Source organism: Cavia porcellus, unplaced genomic scaffold (assembly GCF_034190915.1).
Source record: "Cavia porcellus strain 051 isolate PalLab524CR breed Dunkin Hartley unplaced genomic scaffold, mCavPor4.1 scaffold_23, whole genome shotgun sequence".
NCBI lineage: Eukaryota > Metazoa > Chordata > Mammalia > Rodentia > Caviidae > Cavia > Cavia porcellus.
In genome coordinates, this window is record NW_026947506.1 from 46560511 (window position 1) to 46579247 (window position 18737).

General features: G+C 51.2%; 1 protein-coding gene across 7 annotated transcripts in view; it reads right to left on the reverse strand.

Annotated features, from left to right (window-relative positions):
- The window catches only part of Cobl (cordon-bleu WH2 repeat protein), a 147098-nt gene that overhangs the window by 29167 nt on the left and 99194 nt on the right, over nucleotides 1-18737 (reverse strand). For 2 of the 7 annotated variants that reach the window (XM_063234368.1, XM_063234369.1), the window contains one exon: nucleotides 12078-12271. The exons of the other annotated variants lie outside the window; for them this stretch is intronic. In XM_063234368.1, the coding sequence (XP_063090438.1) occupies nucleotides 12228-12271 (44 nt within the window). In that variant the 3' untranslated portion in view covers nucleotides 12078-12227. Of the gene's footprint in view, nucleotides 1-12077; nucleotides 12272-18737 lie in introns of those variants that run through there. 7 annotated transcript variants of the gene reach the window in all.

Genomic DNA, 18737 nt, shown 5'->3' on the forward strand with positions numbered 1-18737 from the left:
CTTAAATAAAAAATATAAAAGGGCCAAGTCTGTAGTTCAGGATGAAGGGCTTGAGTTCAATCCTAGGCACTAAAGAAAAAAAATGCTACTTGGGTTTCCAGTTATATGAACAACAACAATAAAAAGCACGCTTAGATGTGAAACCCTTTGATGTGTTTCTGTATCTCGGAACTAAGAATCCTAAATAATAAAGGCCTAAATCTCCCTGATTCTGCACAGTATTTATTTTACATTATGATCGTTCTCTCATAGAAACCTTTATTGTAAAGCCATAATAACCTGAGAACTGACATTCTAGGTCCTTCTTTTTTAGACTTTTTTATTTTCTCTGGACTGCACACTTGAGTGTAATCCAGTTTAGGGCACACGGAAGGGCGTGTCCCGAGGGTTCACTCTTGAAGCCCTCTCTCTTCTGAAGGTTGCCCCGTTGAACCCTTAGCCTTGACTCTGAGTAGAGCTAATTGCAAACTAGATTTAGATAAAACCTTTCTTTGAGAGTGTGCCCCCAAGGCCTCTGTTCTTGGGTTTTGGATACAGTGGAGAATCCAGGTGCTGTCTTCTGTCTTTGTAACCTATTTCTGGAAGGTGGCAAGATTTTCCTTCTCATCTGTGAAAATCGAAACACTTGCCAAAAGGTATCTAAATGTGTACTTAATGAATGACTCATTTCATTAGCAAGAAGGGAGTCAAAGATATTTTGATGTTCATTTGTATTTATTTTTCAGTAACGGCCTGCTCTTGTTTGATGTATGTGATAATCCATTAAAATTTGCCAACTGAAAGTATTGTGTTATAGCTCTGCTCTGTTTCCTAAATTCTAAGGAGCTCTGCTTCCTTTAGGATTAGTGTCTCCTCTTTGACGCACTGAACACTGGCCTGGGGCCCTGGGGTTTGAGTGGGGGTGGGAGGGGACACAGAAACATTGTTGCAGTATCACTTTGGGACAGGAAGCCCACTGACAGCCAGCAGCCCTCATGTGGCGTGAGGACCAGAACTGGACTAAGTGGATCTCCCTGAGGCAGGGACAGAAGGTCGCGTGGGATGAAGCCACAGTAGCCTTGGTGGACAGTGCTTGGACTCAATAACTTGGAGCTGTACTCCTTCTGTCCCCTTTATTCCTATTTTAAAAATTATAAAAGAAGCCCCACTGATCAATTATTTATGTGGAAGAAACATACTCTACTGTGTTCATAAAAGGGTAGGTCTGTTCAGAGTCACACATGTGTACACACACATGCACACATCTGCACACACCACTTGTCAGGGAAGACTCAAATTAAGGTTCTTCTACCCAGAAGACATGAACGGAACCTTATACAGAATACATGCATTTAAACATTTAAGCTTTCCTAAGCTAAAAGATTTTCTTCGTGTTCTATGGAGGAGCTCTTAATTCATTTATGGGTTCCAATATATTTGAAACTTTTTAAAGAAAAAAATGACATCAGATGTGGTGGTACACTCCTGTTATACCACTTGGGGGGCTGAGGCAGGAGGGTTAGAGTCCACCTTGGGCAACTTAGCAAGGCCCTGTCTTAAATAATAAAAAGCACTGAGGATGTATCTCAGGGTGAAGGCCTGGGTCCCATTCTGCTCGACCCTGTCTTACCCTGGGGCCTCTGCAGGGCACCGGACATCTCAGGCATGGGTGGCCGTCTCTGCGGATGTGGGAAGAGCTGGTGCTCCTAGCCTCAGACAGAAAGCTCTGTCTCTGGGAGTCTTGCACTGTGTCCCCAGCCTTTGGGTCACAGGGATGGCCCTGTGGGAGGTGACTGTCCCTGGGCAGTAGCAGTGGGGATGGTTTTGGGAGGACTCAAGTGCAGCACATTTAGTGTGAATTTTATTTCTACCACTGCACATTCCGTTTGCATAGAAGCCTATGAGCCTGACCTGGCCTGTGCAAGTCAAGGCAGGGTCCTTGCTCCCCTGGGAACCTGACACCCACTGTGGCCTGGGGTTGGGGACCCTGGTCTCATGTGTCAGACCCCGTGGATTTTATGTAAGCAGCACCTCAGAAAACTTGCTGTTCTGGGACCCACTGCGTGCCACGCTATTTACTCCCGAAGGTATTCAAGCATACCAGGGCGAGTCCCCCGCCCACGGGATGAGGAGTCTAGGGCAGGTGCTGCCAGAGTGGAACTAGGGGTGCACCCTGGTCTGTGCCTGTCTCCGCCCTCCCTCCTCCTCTCGTGGCTGCTGGGCATGGAAGCCACAATGCTGGGAACCTCAGGCTTCCCTGCCCTGGCCTCCCATCCCAGAGTGGAGTGGGTCACCCTGCTGTCCCAGTTTGAAGTCCTTCCTCCTCTGCTAGGAGCAGCTAGAGGGAACCAGCAGAAGCCAGGGATTCCAGGGGCATCTGCTCCCTCCCAGCCATTCAGCGCCACCCCCCACAGGCCCCAGGTGCTGCCAGCTCCTCTAACACCCTTGTCCATCACTGTCCTTCAGCTCCAGGTCTCAGAACAATGACCCAAGATGACACAGGAAGGAGCCACAACCGTTGCCCCTGCTGGTGGTGGCCCTGGAGACACCACATCTCTAAGACCTCGTGACTGCTTCAAGATGCCCCAGAAGATGTGTCAGTGGCCACTGTCCAGCTGTTCCAGGCCCCAGGAGCTCCCCCTGCAGCAGGGCGGACTGCCCTCCACTTCCCAGGGTACTCCAGCTGGACAGAGGCGGGGCTTCCTCACACCCTGCCAACTGTGGCCACCATGAAGGTCCCCAGATGCGTGACATCTTCCTCTACACGAAAGAAGAGCCGCAGTATCTCATGGGAAGTGCATGAGAATCGCCTCTGAAAAGCAGAGTGACCAAGTGACCCACCAACACCCAACACACTGCAAGGGTCTGCGAATGTGGTAGGAGTCACAATGACAGGAGGGACAGGGTCCACCTCCGAGTCTCATGGGCACCTCCACCGCCACGTGGCCCGCCAGCCTGCAGCCTCTGCTGGCCATTTTATTATTTTTGCTTTATGCTTATTTTTCCTGGAATGCACCAGCTGTCTGCAGTTCAGGTCTGGCTCCACCGCAGGAACTGGGAAGGCTGCAAGGGCTTCTGGGGCCTGGATTCATGTTGTGTGAGGAAGACGCTTCCAGGGAGCGCCGGTGCAGAGACGCATGCCTCAGTTCGGAATTCTAGAAATCAGAAAAGGCTGATACACCATAAAATAGGAGTGGTCAGACCGTAGATGAGTAACAGCTACGTTCTTCACACACACACACACACATACACACACACACACACACACTCCCCAGGAGCTGGAATCCAGGAGCGCTGTCAGCCCAATGAGCTGCACCCTGACCCTTCGGGCTGGCTGTGCGGGACTGTGTGTCTGCTTGTGTTGGCCACAGAGCAGCTTTCACTCTTAGAGCCCATCCCTGGGCAGGCGGCGGTAGAGTCACTCGCGGTCTTACTCAAGGCAGCAGACGACACGGTCAGTAAATTAGACGTTTCCCACACAAGCTGCCTGTCTAACTCACAATTATGGTGGCCCGAGATAACTTGTCTTTACTGGCTGGAAACACTCACCTAAGCAAATCCCCGCTACCCAAAATAACCTTCTCAAGAGGCCAAGGTCCAGTGCGGGGTTCCTGGCTCCGGGCCGGGACACGAACCCATGCCCTCTCTGTCTTTAAGGATGCAGCCAGCATCTCTGCCGATGCCCGCAGGCTGAGGCCTCTGCCTGGCCACCTAACCCAGCAGCGCTTCTCTACCAGGGTGCTCCAGGCTTTAAAATAAAGTGCAGCCTTCCTCCTGTAGTTTACAGAGTCAAGAAAATATGAACAGTTGAAAAAAAAGTAATCACTCGTTTCCAAAACATCTATCACCTGGCTGCTTCTCCTCCAATCTTCTTTTTAAAGACACTTTCAGGGTACAGGCGTGCTGGAATCACTCAGGTGTCTGAGGAAAATCGCGTGCACCTCTCTCCTTACCGTCAACGTGTTCAAGGCAAGTTCCTGCTGCATCCTTTGTGTGACTTTAAACGGTGATGTCTCCTGTCCCTACGCACTCGTGGGCTTTGCCGTGTTGGTCTCACAGGCTTTGACTCTGTCGCTCTTAAAATGTAGCTGGGGACAGTGCGTGCTTTTCGGGAGCTGTATCCTGGTGTTTCCAGCCCTTCGTTAGCGCACACTATGCTGGGCTGGTGAAAAGCACAGTGAATGTCCGAGGTTTTAATTTGGTAAGTAAAGGATGCATCCCCAGAACAATGGGACGAGTGTGTCTGAGTGAGGGAGAGGCCTTGGGGATTCATGGAAGGGTGTCTTTGACCGTAATAAAATTTTTAATTAAGCCTCCCACACCTTCTCCAGGTGTGCACACCAGCCAGAGAGTCAGACCCGGGCTGAGCTCAGGACCAGTTCGGACACAAGGCCCGGGCCAGGGGTTACATCTCCTGTAGGGTCATCAGAGCCGAGGCTCCTGAGCAGAGGGGCCCAGTTGGTGGGGAGAGACATGTCACTTGCTTCTTCAAAGACACACCGCACAGCCACAAAACACCTTACCCTGGTCACAGTGCCCCAGCCGAGCAGCTTGCTCCATGGGGAGGGAGCAGCATGGGCTCGCAAGGGGGCCTCACTGGTCCTCACGGTCTCTGCTGTCTTGAAGCCGCAGGGTGCTGTAGTCGCCTTTCAGACTGTGAGGCGCCGGTTGGTGCAGGACCTTGTGGGCCTGGGCGAGGCTCTCCCAAGGCTGCTCGAGTTCTGAATTGGGCCCAGGACCTAGCACTGTTCCTCCCACAGCCAGGATCCCCAGGCCCAGGAGCCACCTCCCTGTGACCCACTAGAGTCGTTGGGCCAGCCATTCCCACAGCCACCCCCACTGCAGGCCAAGGGCCCTTAGCTCCGGAGGCAGCAATGAGCCTGTCACAGACATACCAAGGAGGTCACCAAATCGGAAGCCCAGGCTGCCTCCCAGCCACAGGGACTCCTTCCGCTGCGGGGTCACCTGACAGTTGTGGCCTGGCAGTGTGGGTGGGGGTGACGGTCCAGACATCTGAGAGGTGTGTCTGGAACCCAGCGATCCTGTGGGGTGTCTCAGAATTATATACCCCATGACTAAGGTCAGTCGGAAACTACAACCCAATCCAGGCAGCACTGCAAATGAGCCAGGCCTTCAAGAATGAAGGTTTGGGTCATCTCGTCGGGTAGGAGCCATGCCCAACTAGGGCATGAAGAACAAAGGACACAGGAAAGAGGGGAGAAGAAGGTGGTCATAAACGCCAGCTACAGAAGCCTGGACCGGAAACGGCACACGCATCTCCTCTTCACTTTATTACACACGTTTATGTGTGCATGCAAGTACACATGCAGAATAAAAGCCTCTGGCTTTTTCCTCTCTCCCTTTAACACAACCGACTTCGCACCAGCATTTCCACATTAGATTCTGCATCCTGAAAGATATGGGACACTAGCGTAGTGCAACCACCACCCAGGGCCTGCACTGCTCCTGGGAGGGATCCTGTCTTTGCAGCTGTGTGCAGGACAGCTGACCATGTTACATGAGACTATGGCCTCGTCTTTCCCTAAGCCTGCAGACTGAGGCTGAAGACAGGCATGGGTTGCCAGTGACCAGTGTGGGCTCCTGGGGGTTACTCACCCTGATAGCCTGGTGGGGCAAAGCACGCAAGCTGCTCCTGAGGGTGTCTGCAGGCTCCCTGTGGAAGGAGCATTGGACTGGACAGGGTAGGCAGGCATTGTCCAGTCTCTTGAGGGTCGGCAGAGAACAGGATCTGAATTTGCTTTGAGCTGGGGCATCCTCCTGCTTTTACACATAGGGCTTCTCCAGCTTGCAAGCCTTAGGGGTCAGCACCTCTCCCTCGCTGGGTTTGCAGCTAAGGGAGGCAACCATGGCCTTTTGTGGTCTCTGCGATGGGTGAGTCAGTCCCTACCCCAGCTCCTTCTCCGTCTCTGCCTTTCTTTGCCTCTCCTTCTTCCTCTCCCTCCTTCTCTCTTGGTATATATAATTTGTGACACGCAGTCACAGGATGCAAGCTGTACTCCACAACCCAAGTTCTGGATCAGATCCAGTTCTGGTAGAACCAGGCCAAGGCCCTGGGCCATCTGCAAGACAGGAGAGTAACTTGTAGCCAGCATGGCCATGCTCTGGGTCTCAACTAACCAGGGAGCTTGGGAACAGTGACATTGGCTGAAGCGTCCACGGGACACCAGGCTTCATAGATTGCTTCACACTATGCAGAGTGGGGTGGCTCGTGACCTCAGGGGCAGGAGGAACAAGGCCTTCCTGGGCCAACTGCTCCAGCTCAGCCTGCCGTGACAACATTCTGCTTGGCTGACCCGGTCACATGGCTGAGGTCCTAGGGTAGCTTGGCCCTGCAGGAGCATAGTGGTGTGGGACTGTGGGTATCGCTGAGACCTGGGGAAGGAGGGAGGTAGCCCCTGTTCTGAGGCCCTCCGAGGTGGAAGGCACTCGGAGGCCGCAGGGGATCTCACCCCTGTGGGCTGTGAAAGGTCATTCCTTCCTAGCCCTCCCTCAACCCGTGATGTGCATGGTGACACAATAACCCAAGATAAAGGAGGACAGAGACAGCCCTGAGTTGTTCAGGAGGAGATGGGAAGCAGAAAAGTGAACGTACTGGTGAAAGCTCAATAATAGACTTTTAACATTTTCTGACTTTTTATAATGAGGGTTCATCTCTCCAGTCCGAATCGGTGAACACAGACTCACAGCCACAGAAATCTGGGGCCACTCTACTGTGAGTGCGCATGTGGACATCTGTGTGTTCACATGTGTGTGTGCATGCTATGTGCGCATGTAGCATGTTCACACGTGTTAGTGTGTGTGTGCATGGCTGTAGTCACTTTCTGATGGCTGGGACAGAACACTCGCCACCTGTGATTTAAAGTAAAAGTTTCTGTGGCTCACAGTTTCCAGTGGGGTCAGTCCGCGGCTGGCTCCAGGGCAGAAACAGCATGGCAGATGGCATGGTGGGGAGGGCTGGTCATCCCACAGCAGCCAGGACGCAGCAAGAAAAAGGCTAGGTTGGGGACAAGAATACAGCCTTCTGGGTCACACCCCAGGACCCCTACAGCTAGGCCCCAGCTCCTAACAGCACAGTCAGCAGCAGCACCTTCACCTCCATCACATGAGACCCTGGGACCTTGGGAAGCTGAACCATAGCAGCACAGAGAGGTACTGCCATCACATGTACACACATGCGCCCAGGTGTGTACACACATATACATAAACATGCACACTGTGCTGTATATGAGTGTACATGTGTACACTCTGTCTACATACGCAACTGTGCCTTGTGTGCACTTATGTGCCCAGGGATACTATGCAGCACACATGTTTGTGTGTACGTGCGTGTGCATATGCACATGCACTCTGTGTGTGCCATGGCTGCAGATGCATGTGTGTGTGTGTGTGCGCGTGCGCGTGAGTACACAGATCCTATTGTCACCCAGGAATGGAATCTCTGCCAGCCTGGGCCCTGGCCCTATTTAGCTGGGGTTTGAGCCTAGTCTCCGGACACTCCCAGCCTCCCGTTCCTCGATTTGTGCCCGGAGTGGGTTCAACCCCGTGACCATCATCACCCTGCCTGCTCGCTGTGTGACACGCTGTGGTACAACACTGGCAGGAAGCAGCGCTCTTAGTTCGGGTTTTAATCTTTGTTTCCTTTCTCTGCCAAACTCTCCACCGTTTGGAGAACCAGGGCTCCCCCTGGTGGTAGAAATGTGCAGACGGCCCTTGTACCTTGGCCGCCTCCCGGAAGCAGGCAGGCCCTTCGGAGACCCCGGAGGCTGAGGCTGGGCCAGACAGGGTGGGAGCCGGATGTTGGCCTGAGCAGGTCTCAATCCAGACCTCCAGCCCGGCCCAGCAAGGCGATGGCTGCCCCGGGGACCGGCGCCTGCTGTTTCCCTAGTGGAGCAATGGCTTGGCTGCTGGAGCCCAGGACAGGTATGCTCCTGCCAGGAGGACCCTGCCACACTGCAGGACATTGAGGTGGCGTCCGTCTGCCCCTCGGAGCATCGCGAAGGCTGGCAGTGTTAGCACAGAGCACTCCACCCTGGGACAGGGTCTCAGGCACGATGGAGCTTGATATCTCCATTAATTTAGACTTTGTGATCCACCACCACATTTGCTAACTCCTTTCCCCACTAGATTTACAGCGGCGTCCGGAGGTTTATTTATGTGCTTGTGTCTATAGTGCAAATAGACATCACGGTTTATATACAAGTGCATACATATGCATAGTTTTGCACATAAGCACACATATACACAGATTAGAAACTGTTACAAATAGTGAATGGGAACCCAAGGGTGCTGGTGTGTCTGTTAGCTTGCCTGTGGGTTACATGAGAAGGAACCTAACCAAATAACATGCTTCCTGGGAACACAGGGTGTCTCCTTGCACCTGGAGGACACAAAATAAACTTCCCACACTTCAACTTGCAGTACAAAATGTTGATGTATAACTCCGCCATGGGAGATTAAAAATCTGTTCAAAACCATCTATTAGCAGTGTGTGGTGGCACAGACCTGGAATCCCAACACTCTTGGAGGCTGAGGCAAGAGGACTGTGGGTTCGAATCCAGCCTCAGCAATTTAGCAAGACCATGCTTTAAAATAAAATGTAAAAAGGGTTGAGGACGTAGCTCAGTACTCCACAAGAAAAGGGATGCACCATCTGCTCTGTCACTTTGTAATAAACACTTTGTGCTCATTAATTAATTTGGCCTTCACACAAAGCACGTCTGTAACTGGCCCCGGGCTCCTGGGGTGAGTCTGGTGTCTAGGGAGCCCCAGGTTGGGACCTCACTTGGTCCTAGCACTGTGAACTGTGACGCAAAGGGTGGAACCCTTCTGTCCCTGGTGCCACTTCATGCGTGGCTTTGCAGGCTGTGTGTTTAGGTGGAGCCTGAGGCACCCTGCATAATTCCCACTCCCGTCCAGGCCTGTCTGCCTCTGGCTGAGGCTGGAACACTCCTGGTTTGGGAAATGTTTTCCACTTCTGCCCTCTCCTGTGGGCAACCTGATTGTGGGACCCAATTGCCTCCCGACGGCCAGCCTCTTGCTGAGCCCTTGCATTGATGCTAGGGCCTCGGGGACCCCAGTGACACTGGTGGCTCCTGAAGGAGGACCCAGCATCTCATGCTCTTCATGCCAGTGCCAGGTGGAGGAGGTCCGTCCACTGCCAGCCTGCGCTCCAATGCTTAACCTCGGCTTAGGGTCCCTGGGGTTGGAGGAAGCCTCCGAGGCTGTGGTCACTCTTTAAACCGTGGCCCCTCCATGCCAAAGAAGAAAGCCTGGTGCATGCCGGCTTCCCCTGGGACAGAGGCTGCAGGGGTTGGTTTTCCTCTCTTTCCTCCCTAAAAGGCTGCAGCAGATTTGCCAAACTAGAAGCGAGGCATTCGGCCTGAAGTATCTCAGAGACTAATAACTTTTGTCTCTTTTTCACTGAATACAGGTGGGTATGACTTTCCAAGTCTGACTCAGCTTCCTTCATGGTAACAAAAATGTTCTATTTTCCTAAGGTGGTGGGAAGGATAGAATAAACAGAGAAGTAATGATAAATTTGAATCACCCAACGTCCAGTGAAGAGTTACCTCCAGGACAGGGCGATTTGTCACTGGCTGTGTGACCGAAGGCACCTGGAGCTTCCTGACGCCTTGGCCTCCTCTTGCTTTGTGGGAGACACAATCCCATCCCTACCGCTAAAGCGTTGCTCTGTTGTGGGAGAGGAATCTGTGGGTGGAAACACTTTGAATCCAGTTATATAAGCTAGGAGAGCAGTGAACAAACTGTATCACACCATGGATCCAAATTAACATGAAAACTGTGAAAATTAGCAGCTGATAGGAATCGCAAACACAGATGGATGTGTGATTGATTACAACGGGTGCTCAAGGAAATACCAGGCAGGGAGCATGTGGGGCTTCCCAAGTGGCTTCTTGGATAGAATTGAGAACATTTAATGAAAACGGGGAAAAAGCTTGGAATCTTCGTATGAAAAAGTCCAGAGTACTGGTGATAAAGAGGACCTGGGAATTATAGCATGGGCCGCTGCCGACTGCCCACGTGGGCTTTAATGGAAAGAGTGCAAAAATTTAAGATGACTCTAGCTGGGAAGTAGTATGCAGCTAATGCATCTTCACCTTGGCATTGTACGGGACTGGTCTTACCCAGGGAACGTTCACGCCAGGAGCTTGTGTGAGCGCTGGGCAGCCCTGTGGGTGGCTTGACGTGTGCATCTCTAATCGGGAGCCATGACCACATGGTCATGTCTGAGTATGTGCAGCCTCCCATAGGAAAGAATGCCATGCTCTCCTGCTGGCCTCCCGGGGGAAGGGTTCTGGTCTGAGCCAGAAATGGGGAGCTTCGTGAAATGCTGTTGTTTGGCAGAAGGAAGACAGCTCACTTGTCTGATCCCTGCAGGAGTCTAACCCATTAGCACAGTGTTGAGTGCCCAGTAAACCTGCTTGGGACATCGTACATTGGGCCCCTGGGTGGCCGGTTGAAGGGATAAGGCAGGTGCTCTCTGAGACCAGCCATCTGTCTCTCAGTGACCTTCCCCATCAAGTCAGGGGCATAGTCCAACCTATCTGTTAGGTGTACTGACCAGGCTCTGTGGAATTTGGTCTCCCCCTCTACATATCTGTAGCTTGCTTCTGATAGAATGTGATATATTTGTGGCCTTATACTTTCTGTTTCTCTGACCAATAGTTCTGTGGGTAGAATCCCCTCCTGGGTCCTCAGCTTGAGAGTTGGTGCTGCCGCCTTCCTTCTACATAACAGTTACTTTTTAACCAAATGCTTGCTGCAGTAATTACCTAGCTCTTTTAAGGTCTTTTGCCTCTGGGTCATAAATTCTGATGTTTTCCCCAACATTTAGGTAAACATTACCTTTTCTTGTTTAGGCTTTTGCAACTTAATGGTGTGAAGTCGAATGATTGCTACTTAGCAGACAAAAGTCCTTTATTTTGATAGAGAGAGAGAGAGAGAGAGAGAGAGAGAGAGACAGAGACAGAGACAGAGACAGAGACAGGGACAGGCAGAGAAAGAGGCTTCCTAACTTGTTCCTTGTAAGCCATTTCTGTGACTTTCTGGTTCCCTAACAACACGTAGCACTGAGGTAGCCATGTGCAGCTTGGCTTATCTTTATCATCCACGCTGGTATCAGCTGTGGTCCTTTTTGCCTAAGTCAACTAACCTTTCCATTGTGATCAACCAGACAAAACTCCATCAATAGAAAATACCAACTGATCCTATTTTTTTCTTACTTTGAGCAGTAATGTTCTAGAGAAACAAGAGAAGCTGCCCCAGTTCAAGTATACTCATGTCACAGGGGATGTTCATGTTATTTGCTCAGCCCTGGGTCTTCACTATGACCCTTTATATCTCCTCCATGAGCCTCAGAATGCTGGGTGAGCGGCTCTCAGAGCCAGGGTTGTCTGTCTGCAACTGGGAGGCTCCCAGAGCTGAGGGCAGCGGGCAGCCCCTGCACACGCTTCGGGCACCTTTCACACGTGTGCACACTTCCGGACCTGCGCTTATCAAGTGGAGCCATCTCTAGTGGTTCCCCATGGCAGAAGAGGTTCAGATAAGCAACCAGCGTCCATGCAGCTGCTGCTCATCCCACTGCCCCACTACTTGGGAGCCAGCCTGGCATCAGGTAAGTGTCCCGTCAGTGTCTGGTGAATAAGTGATGGAGGAATGAACAGGTGAAGTGAGATGAGTCTTTCTTTTCCCTTTTTGTAAACTGCCTGGGTGTGGATACCAGGGATCGGGAAACCTGAACACACGGAGCAGCTGGGCCATGTGCCTCTCTCAGGGGGAGGCTGTCCGTGGACGGGAGGTCCTGCAGGTCTGGTTTTGCCAGGTGGACAGTGTGTCCTAACTCTACTACAATGACTACATGGTGTACCCTGGGCAAATGGAGACCAGATTCTCAAACGGGACAGACAGTAAGAAAACTGCGAATTCATGATTTATAATGAAGTCCTGCTCATCTCCAGATCCATGGGTCAACAAAGGCGGACAGGTCAATGTCACCTACTCAGAATTTACATAAAGTGCCTTTGCTACCTACAAAGAAAATGAGCCTGAAACAGATCTCTGCAAAGTATATGTTTATATGTAAATGCCAAGGAACAGAAACTGGATGTAGAAATGAGCCCTTTTATCCCAAAAGGTGGAGAAAGACAGCAGCATCAGAGCCAGGACAGCAGAGCCCGCTGGAGGCCAGGTCAGGAGGAGCCCGCTCGTCAGAGGTGCTTGCCATGGGCAGGGAAGGAGGCGCAGCAGTACACTGCGGAGGAGAGACGCAAACCGTGAGCCAGAGGAGGGGGCATGGCTGGCACTGTCCTCATTCTCAGCGCCGAGGGTTAAGGGTACGTGGAGAACAGAGGTGGCCATGGCAGGTGGCACTGTGCCCACTACTTTTCCTGTTTCCACACCTGCTGTTAAAGGGGCCGGGGAACCCACACAGGGAATTCTACCTCCTGCAAGAACCGTGCCACAGTGACTCAGTAGGTGTCTCAGATAAAGATCTTTGGATTTGGCACCAAACCTTAAAGTTCTTGGAGCAGAGACATCCAGAGGTGGTGAGTTAAAATCCCTGTTTCCCTCTGGAGATGAAGTCTAGTGACTGGAAAAACCCCACGGGGAAGCAAGAGATATGGCTTCTTGGTGCGCCCAACTTGAGGTCACGCCCCCTCCCCCCTGCTGTTGGGGTACAGGGAGGGCCCTAGCACAGGGTCACCAATCGGTTTACTGAGGTGGAGAGAGATACTAAGAGGCCATGGACCCAGGTTCCGGGGAGCATGGCCCTCTGAAGTTCTGCTGCTTTCTCCGGTACAGCCTGGCCCCCAAAATACAGGTCTGTCCGCAGAAGTAGTTTGGAGTCCCTGACTTCCTTGGAGGAGGAGGAGTAACAGGAGAGGGGATCCCTGGTCTGCACCAGCACACACAGACCCCGAGACACAGCAGATGACTGTCAGTGAGGGAATGCTCGGTGCACACGCCCTGGTTACTGCTCAGCTGGTGAATGAAGTACTGGTACTTAGCAAAAATTTGGACCCACTGAAAAAAAATAATCAAGACGCCCACACCCTATTTCTGAGAAGTTAAATTTACATGAACTGAGAAAAAATTTCTCACAATTAATTAAAATAAGTAAATGAACAAATAAATAAGAGATTTTTATGCTTAACTTGACTTTACATTGCCAATTAAGACTTCAAGAGTAACTATCTGTGTCATCTTAGTCCTTGATTGACAGGAAATCGAAGACACACTTGTCCTCAGTTTAATTAAACAATTCTGCTTCCCAGCATTTCTACTTATATTTGTTACTGTTTGCAGGGATATGCTGAGGAATCGGACCCAGCTCTCTGAAAACAAGAGATATAAATAGAAAGGGTAAGTTTTACTGATATAAAACACAGGAAGTACAAAATTATAAGTAATAAGAAAATATGCAGTCTTATTTTTATAAATTATATACTGTTTAATCAATAATTCCCACAGAATGCTTTCATTACTTTTTGCCAAATTCTTTAATCTATCGTAAGATAGTTTTGACTTGAAAGTGGACTGACAATTTCATTTATGACCATGAATAATATGCAAACAGGACCAGGGGAATACATAGCAGTATCTTATTTGTCAATCTTTGAGGAATTGATAATTGGCTTTTGAAAAATGGAAGAACAGTTAGTTCTTCAGTTTTTGGGGTTAGTGTACTACACTGGCCACAAATCTGAGATGTTTTGAATACAGTTAATTTGTACCATTAACTCTTCTCAAATGCTCTTTTATACATAGACAATTAAAAAACAATACATTAGCTTTGCTTCATAAACTTTGCCAATTAGCACCCTGTGAATACCGCAGGGTTGATTTCTAGCTCTGGCTGTCAGCCACTGGGGAAAGCACGGACACAGTGGGACAGGAGTACACTGTTCCAACACCTTTGCAGTGTCACACAACATGACTTAACTGATCCAGTGCACGTGTATAATGTCAAGGACGGGGAGATGACAAAATGTGTAATACTTAGGGAGTGTCATGAAGTTTAGCCTTACTGGCTTTGCTTTTAATACCATTTATTTAATTGTAAGTTTATATAATTTCCTTTTCTGTAATGACTCTGTTTAACAATTGGCTTGGAAAATTCCTGAAGTCTTAACTACTCGCTTTTCTAGGCTGGCACAGCACCACCATCCAGGGAGTTGGCACTGAGCTCTTTAATTCCCTTTGAAGTCATAGCATCCTGTCAGTAAAGGCCTGAGAAGTAATTAGCAAAAAAGGGACAGGTCCTGAAGCCTCTCTTTTGCCCTACTGCTAGCCACAGGTTGGTCGGGATTCCCACGGTTTCTCTTCCAGGCAGCATCCGGCCTATGGCCTGTGCAAGGTGGAGGTGATGGTTCTCAGGTGTAACAGCGGCAGGCTATGCCCTCAACTCCCCTCCTCATGTCCCTCTGGGTAGAGGCAGACTCTCCTCCTACACTTGGGCCTCCAGTTTCCCCAAGGGCGGCTGTGTGGTGGCTTTCTGGCCCAGGAAGGGAAGGGGACAGAAACCCCTATGGGGCAGGGGTCTTCCCTAGGCTGCCTCTGCCCTGCACACACGTACAAGGCTTCTAGGATGCTTCTCAGGAGACCTCAGACTCAGCATTGTGCCTGTCTCAGGAGCATCACAATGATCTGCTCTGGTTTGACACAGGACAGCATTTACAGTGGGCTCAAGTTGGAGGGAAGGAACACATCGGTGCGGTAGAGTTCAGATTGAAAGGCACCTGCCAAACTCCTGTTTCTCTGGTCTCGTCTCTGCTCAGACGGCCCTGGCCTGGTCTTCTCGGGCCCCGGGCAGGGTCACTCACCTAGTGTGTGAATGACGGCTCCTGTTATTTACTTCTTAGCCGTTAAGTTATCATATTCCGATTCAAGATGGGAGTTCTGTTTCCAGTCTTATTTCCCCATTTTAGAATGCTCTAAAAGAATTTTTGGAAAGGGACACCTGGCCACAAATTCAGGGCTCTTTGGCTGGAAGTAACACGATGGCTGTCATTGCTAGTACTGAGGACAGGAGGAAAATGACCTCTTCTGTCCCCACCTTTACAGTTCTTTGCCAAGGACTCTCGGGTGCATAATCAAGGAAGATTTACTTGGTCTTGGAAAGGAGGTAAGAAAATGTGTACCCAGTCACTGGATGGTTCAGCTCTAAGAATTTATAGCAGATTGTAGCTGTGTGATTTGAGCTCCATGTACATTGATTTTTGAATCTCCATGGTTTTCTAATTGGAATAAGTGATTAATAACTTAATAGTCTAATTATAAAGTCTTGTAAATCTCGAGGACAGACAGCTCAGTGAAGCTAATGGGGCAAGTTCGTTACTGTGGTCCACAGGGAAATTTCAACCACAATCAAGCATTAGGGGAAGCCTGATGGTTAGAGTCATGGGGGGCAAAGTCCAGACACACACACTTCTACTGTTCAGCCATGCACATGGTTAGGTATCTAAAGGTTAGTATGAAAGTCCATTAATAAGAAGCTAGAAGATTAAAGAACAATTAAAGAAAATCCTTGCTCATTATGCAGAGAAACCTCACACAGCTCCAGAATTCCGGGAGCAGTGACCTTTGTCCCACAGCTCTCAGCAGGGGCACAGTGTCATCACCCTTCCTGCACATACGAAGGAAATAAATACACAGCGACCCAGAGTCCACAAGCCACCCTGAGCGCGAAGAGGCTGGGAGCACGGATCTCATTAATGGGACCTCCTCGAGACACAAGGCCAGTGGCCAGCAAGGGCTCGTCCTCGAGGCTCACACCCCAAGCTGCCTCTTAGGGCTGCACTGTGCTTACCCACCCGGAAGACACGAAATTAGGCTTTCTACAGCTGAAGAATTTTAAGGAGGTCCAAACTTCATAAGTGTCCTAAATGGAACCCACAGCGTCACCAATACCACTCTGCCTTCTTGCCGCTGCTGAGATAGCCCAGAAACCAGAGCAGTCATCTCTGCATGCTACATGGGTGCACAGTGGCTCCTCTACCCATGGGGAATGTGTTCCAAGACCGTCAGGGGTGCCCAAAAGCACAGGCAGCAAACCCCAGGAAGACTTTCATTCTCACACACAGACCACAGTAGTCTCGGTGCCTGAGGGCTTCCTTTCCTTAGTGAGAATTTCCCTGTTCAGTTAAAAGAAGTACACAGGAATGCCAGTGTCTCTGCTGTCCACATTGGGCCACGATGGGCTGGGACTAAGTAGCATGATGGTATCTCAAGCTGTGGAGGACCACGGCGCTGGCTCCCCCTGAAAGAAGACAGTTTGCTTCCACGGAGGCTCAGCTCTGCCCTACTTCCGCGTGTACCGCAGTGTATACAGCTGGGACGAAGGCACTCTACCTCGTCGATTGGCTTTAAGCAATGCCCATGGGCCTGGAAGGCGCGGATGTGTGGCCTTTGAAGCAAAGCAACAGCTCTGTGTGCAGCCCTGCCTGGAGCTCCCCACTACTAAGCTTCAGCTAGGTCGAGCAACGCCAAGCTTGCAGCTGGGTTTGGGTGCTGAGAAGGAGCCAGGGAGGTTCTGGGGCGACAAAGGCCAGCGTCGGAGCTGAAGCAGGCACCAACAACACAAGACACCTCCTCAAACTGTGTCTGGCAGATTCCTGCAACTCAGAGGCCACCTGTGACCCACTCCAGTATACTTTGTGCACCCCGCTCTCTGCACACTGCAGAGGGCTATGGTGCTCCCACCTATCCCAGCACCCAGCACTCGGGTCCTACTGACCGGTCTCATAGTCACTCAACCCCGAGCCACTCCTCTCTTCACAAATTAATAAAACCCTGTTGGCCCTGGGTTGCAGCTTTTGCTCTGGTCAGCCTTTGTTTTGACTTGACTTAGGACCCCCTGGGCTCCCCACAACACAGATGTGTGTTTGTCTCCTTATTCTTGCTGTGGTCCTCTGAGTGGAAGTAGTAGATTGGAATTACTTGCGAGAATTCCAGTAACTTTTCCCTGAGATTACAACATATAAACTCCTCCGGATCACAAGGTCCAGATGGGCCCCTATATCACACCAGCCAGATCCATCCTTCCCAAGACACGGGCTAATTCCCAGCCACCAGGGACACTGCACTCACCATCCAGCTTTCCCCATGACCAACACTCCAGTGTGGACGAGGACTCTGTCCCGGGAGAGCAGGCCCCTTCATTTGTAGGCCTGGCTTCTGGTGAGGATCTCTTCTGGCCAGGGATGAGGCGAGTGAGACCCAGGAGAAGCTTCCTGCAGGTCTCTGACCCCTCCGACACGGTTGGAAGAGGGTCCCCCTTCTCCCTCCGCAAGTCCTGCTACCTGACTGTGACCCTACCAGTGACAGTGTAAGTATCACAATGGGATGAGTTTGAAGCGAGCTGGCTCAGGGGAGGGCTGGCAGCAGAAAAGGGGTGTCCCAGCAAAAGTCTCAGGAACAAGCCATGGTCAGTGTCCCACGGGGGTCAGGATGAGGTGTGGGACCATCAGGGACAGAAAGGCCCTGGGAGGAAAGAGACCGACACGGGGCGACACTCAGAGGACCGGCTTTTGTCTTCTTAGTTTCTTCATGCACGAATCTCTTCTCTACCAGCTTTTCTAATTTCCCACCTTCTGAAGGTCATCTGTGCCTGCTGCTTTGAAGGACATGCGTTTTCTTAGTTTAACAGTTTACGCACTGGATGTGTGAATTGCAGTGGACGTGCAAAAACAGTGGTGTCTCCTGGAGTTTTCAGTATAATGTGACACAGGTGCAAGGGACAGAGTGAGATTGGGGTCTGAGACCCTAGTCAGAGAAATCCCACCGTGTCACTTAGGGTGGAGAGGTATCTGCCTCAGTGTCCCCAGGGTGCCAAGAGCTGTGGCAGGGGTTGTCTACCCACATGGGAATTGCAGGGGACCCCCCCCCCCGACCCTTGAAGATCCCCAGGGTGGGTTCTCTCTGGGAGCAGAGTGTCTCTTGTACAGGAGGAGATGCGAGTTTGCAGGTGCATAGCAATGGCTCCACTGGGCTGGCACACAGCCAGACACACGTCTACCTGGGACAGCAGTTGGGGCTCACATTCACCCCGACACTTGGTACCAACCTCCCATGGGCTGGCTCAGTGGAGGACCCAGATTCTGGCATTGTGGGAAAGAACAAGACAGAAGCCCCAGGATTTGTCCTCCCTAACTGTGCTAAAGCCCAAGTCCAGAGCCAGCTGGACTCAGGCTGGTGGGGCCAGCGCCCTGGTCCCCGTGCAGTGAGCAGGAGCAACATGGGCAGTCTTGATGGGAGGGTGCAGGCGAGCTCCAAACCTCAGTGTGAAATTTGGGGGCACCAGTAGTGGGAGATAGGTGGGGGGCAAAAAGAGGCCAACCTATATCCTCAGCCCCCCTCAAATTTTCCATCCTCCCGTCTCAGCCTCCCAGAGTGCTGGGATTCTTGGCATGTGATGCGTGCCTGGCCTGCCTGATGGCTAACTAACCCTTTCCAATCGGTGTATTTGGATGAGGGGGACATTCAGATGCCCTAATGTACTCAAAGCATCTGTGGGGATGGAGGGACCAAGCAGGTTGCTTTGCCTGGAGAAAGTGAGTGAGTCACCCAACAGTTATCTCTTCCACCCAGAAGCCAGGACACTACTGCATGTTTCCCAAGGAACAGAGAAAGGTGCGATGGCTCAGGAGCAGAAGGGCTCAAATCCCCAGCAGGGTGCCCTCCAAGCTGCCACGGGCGGTGCCACCACTGTGCCCCTG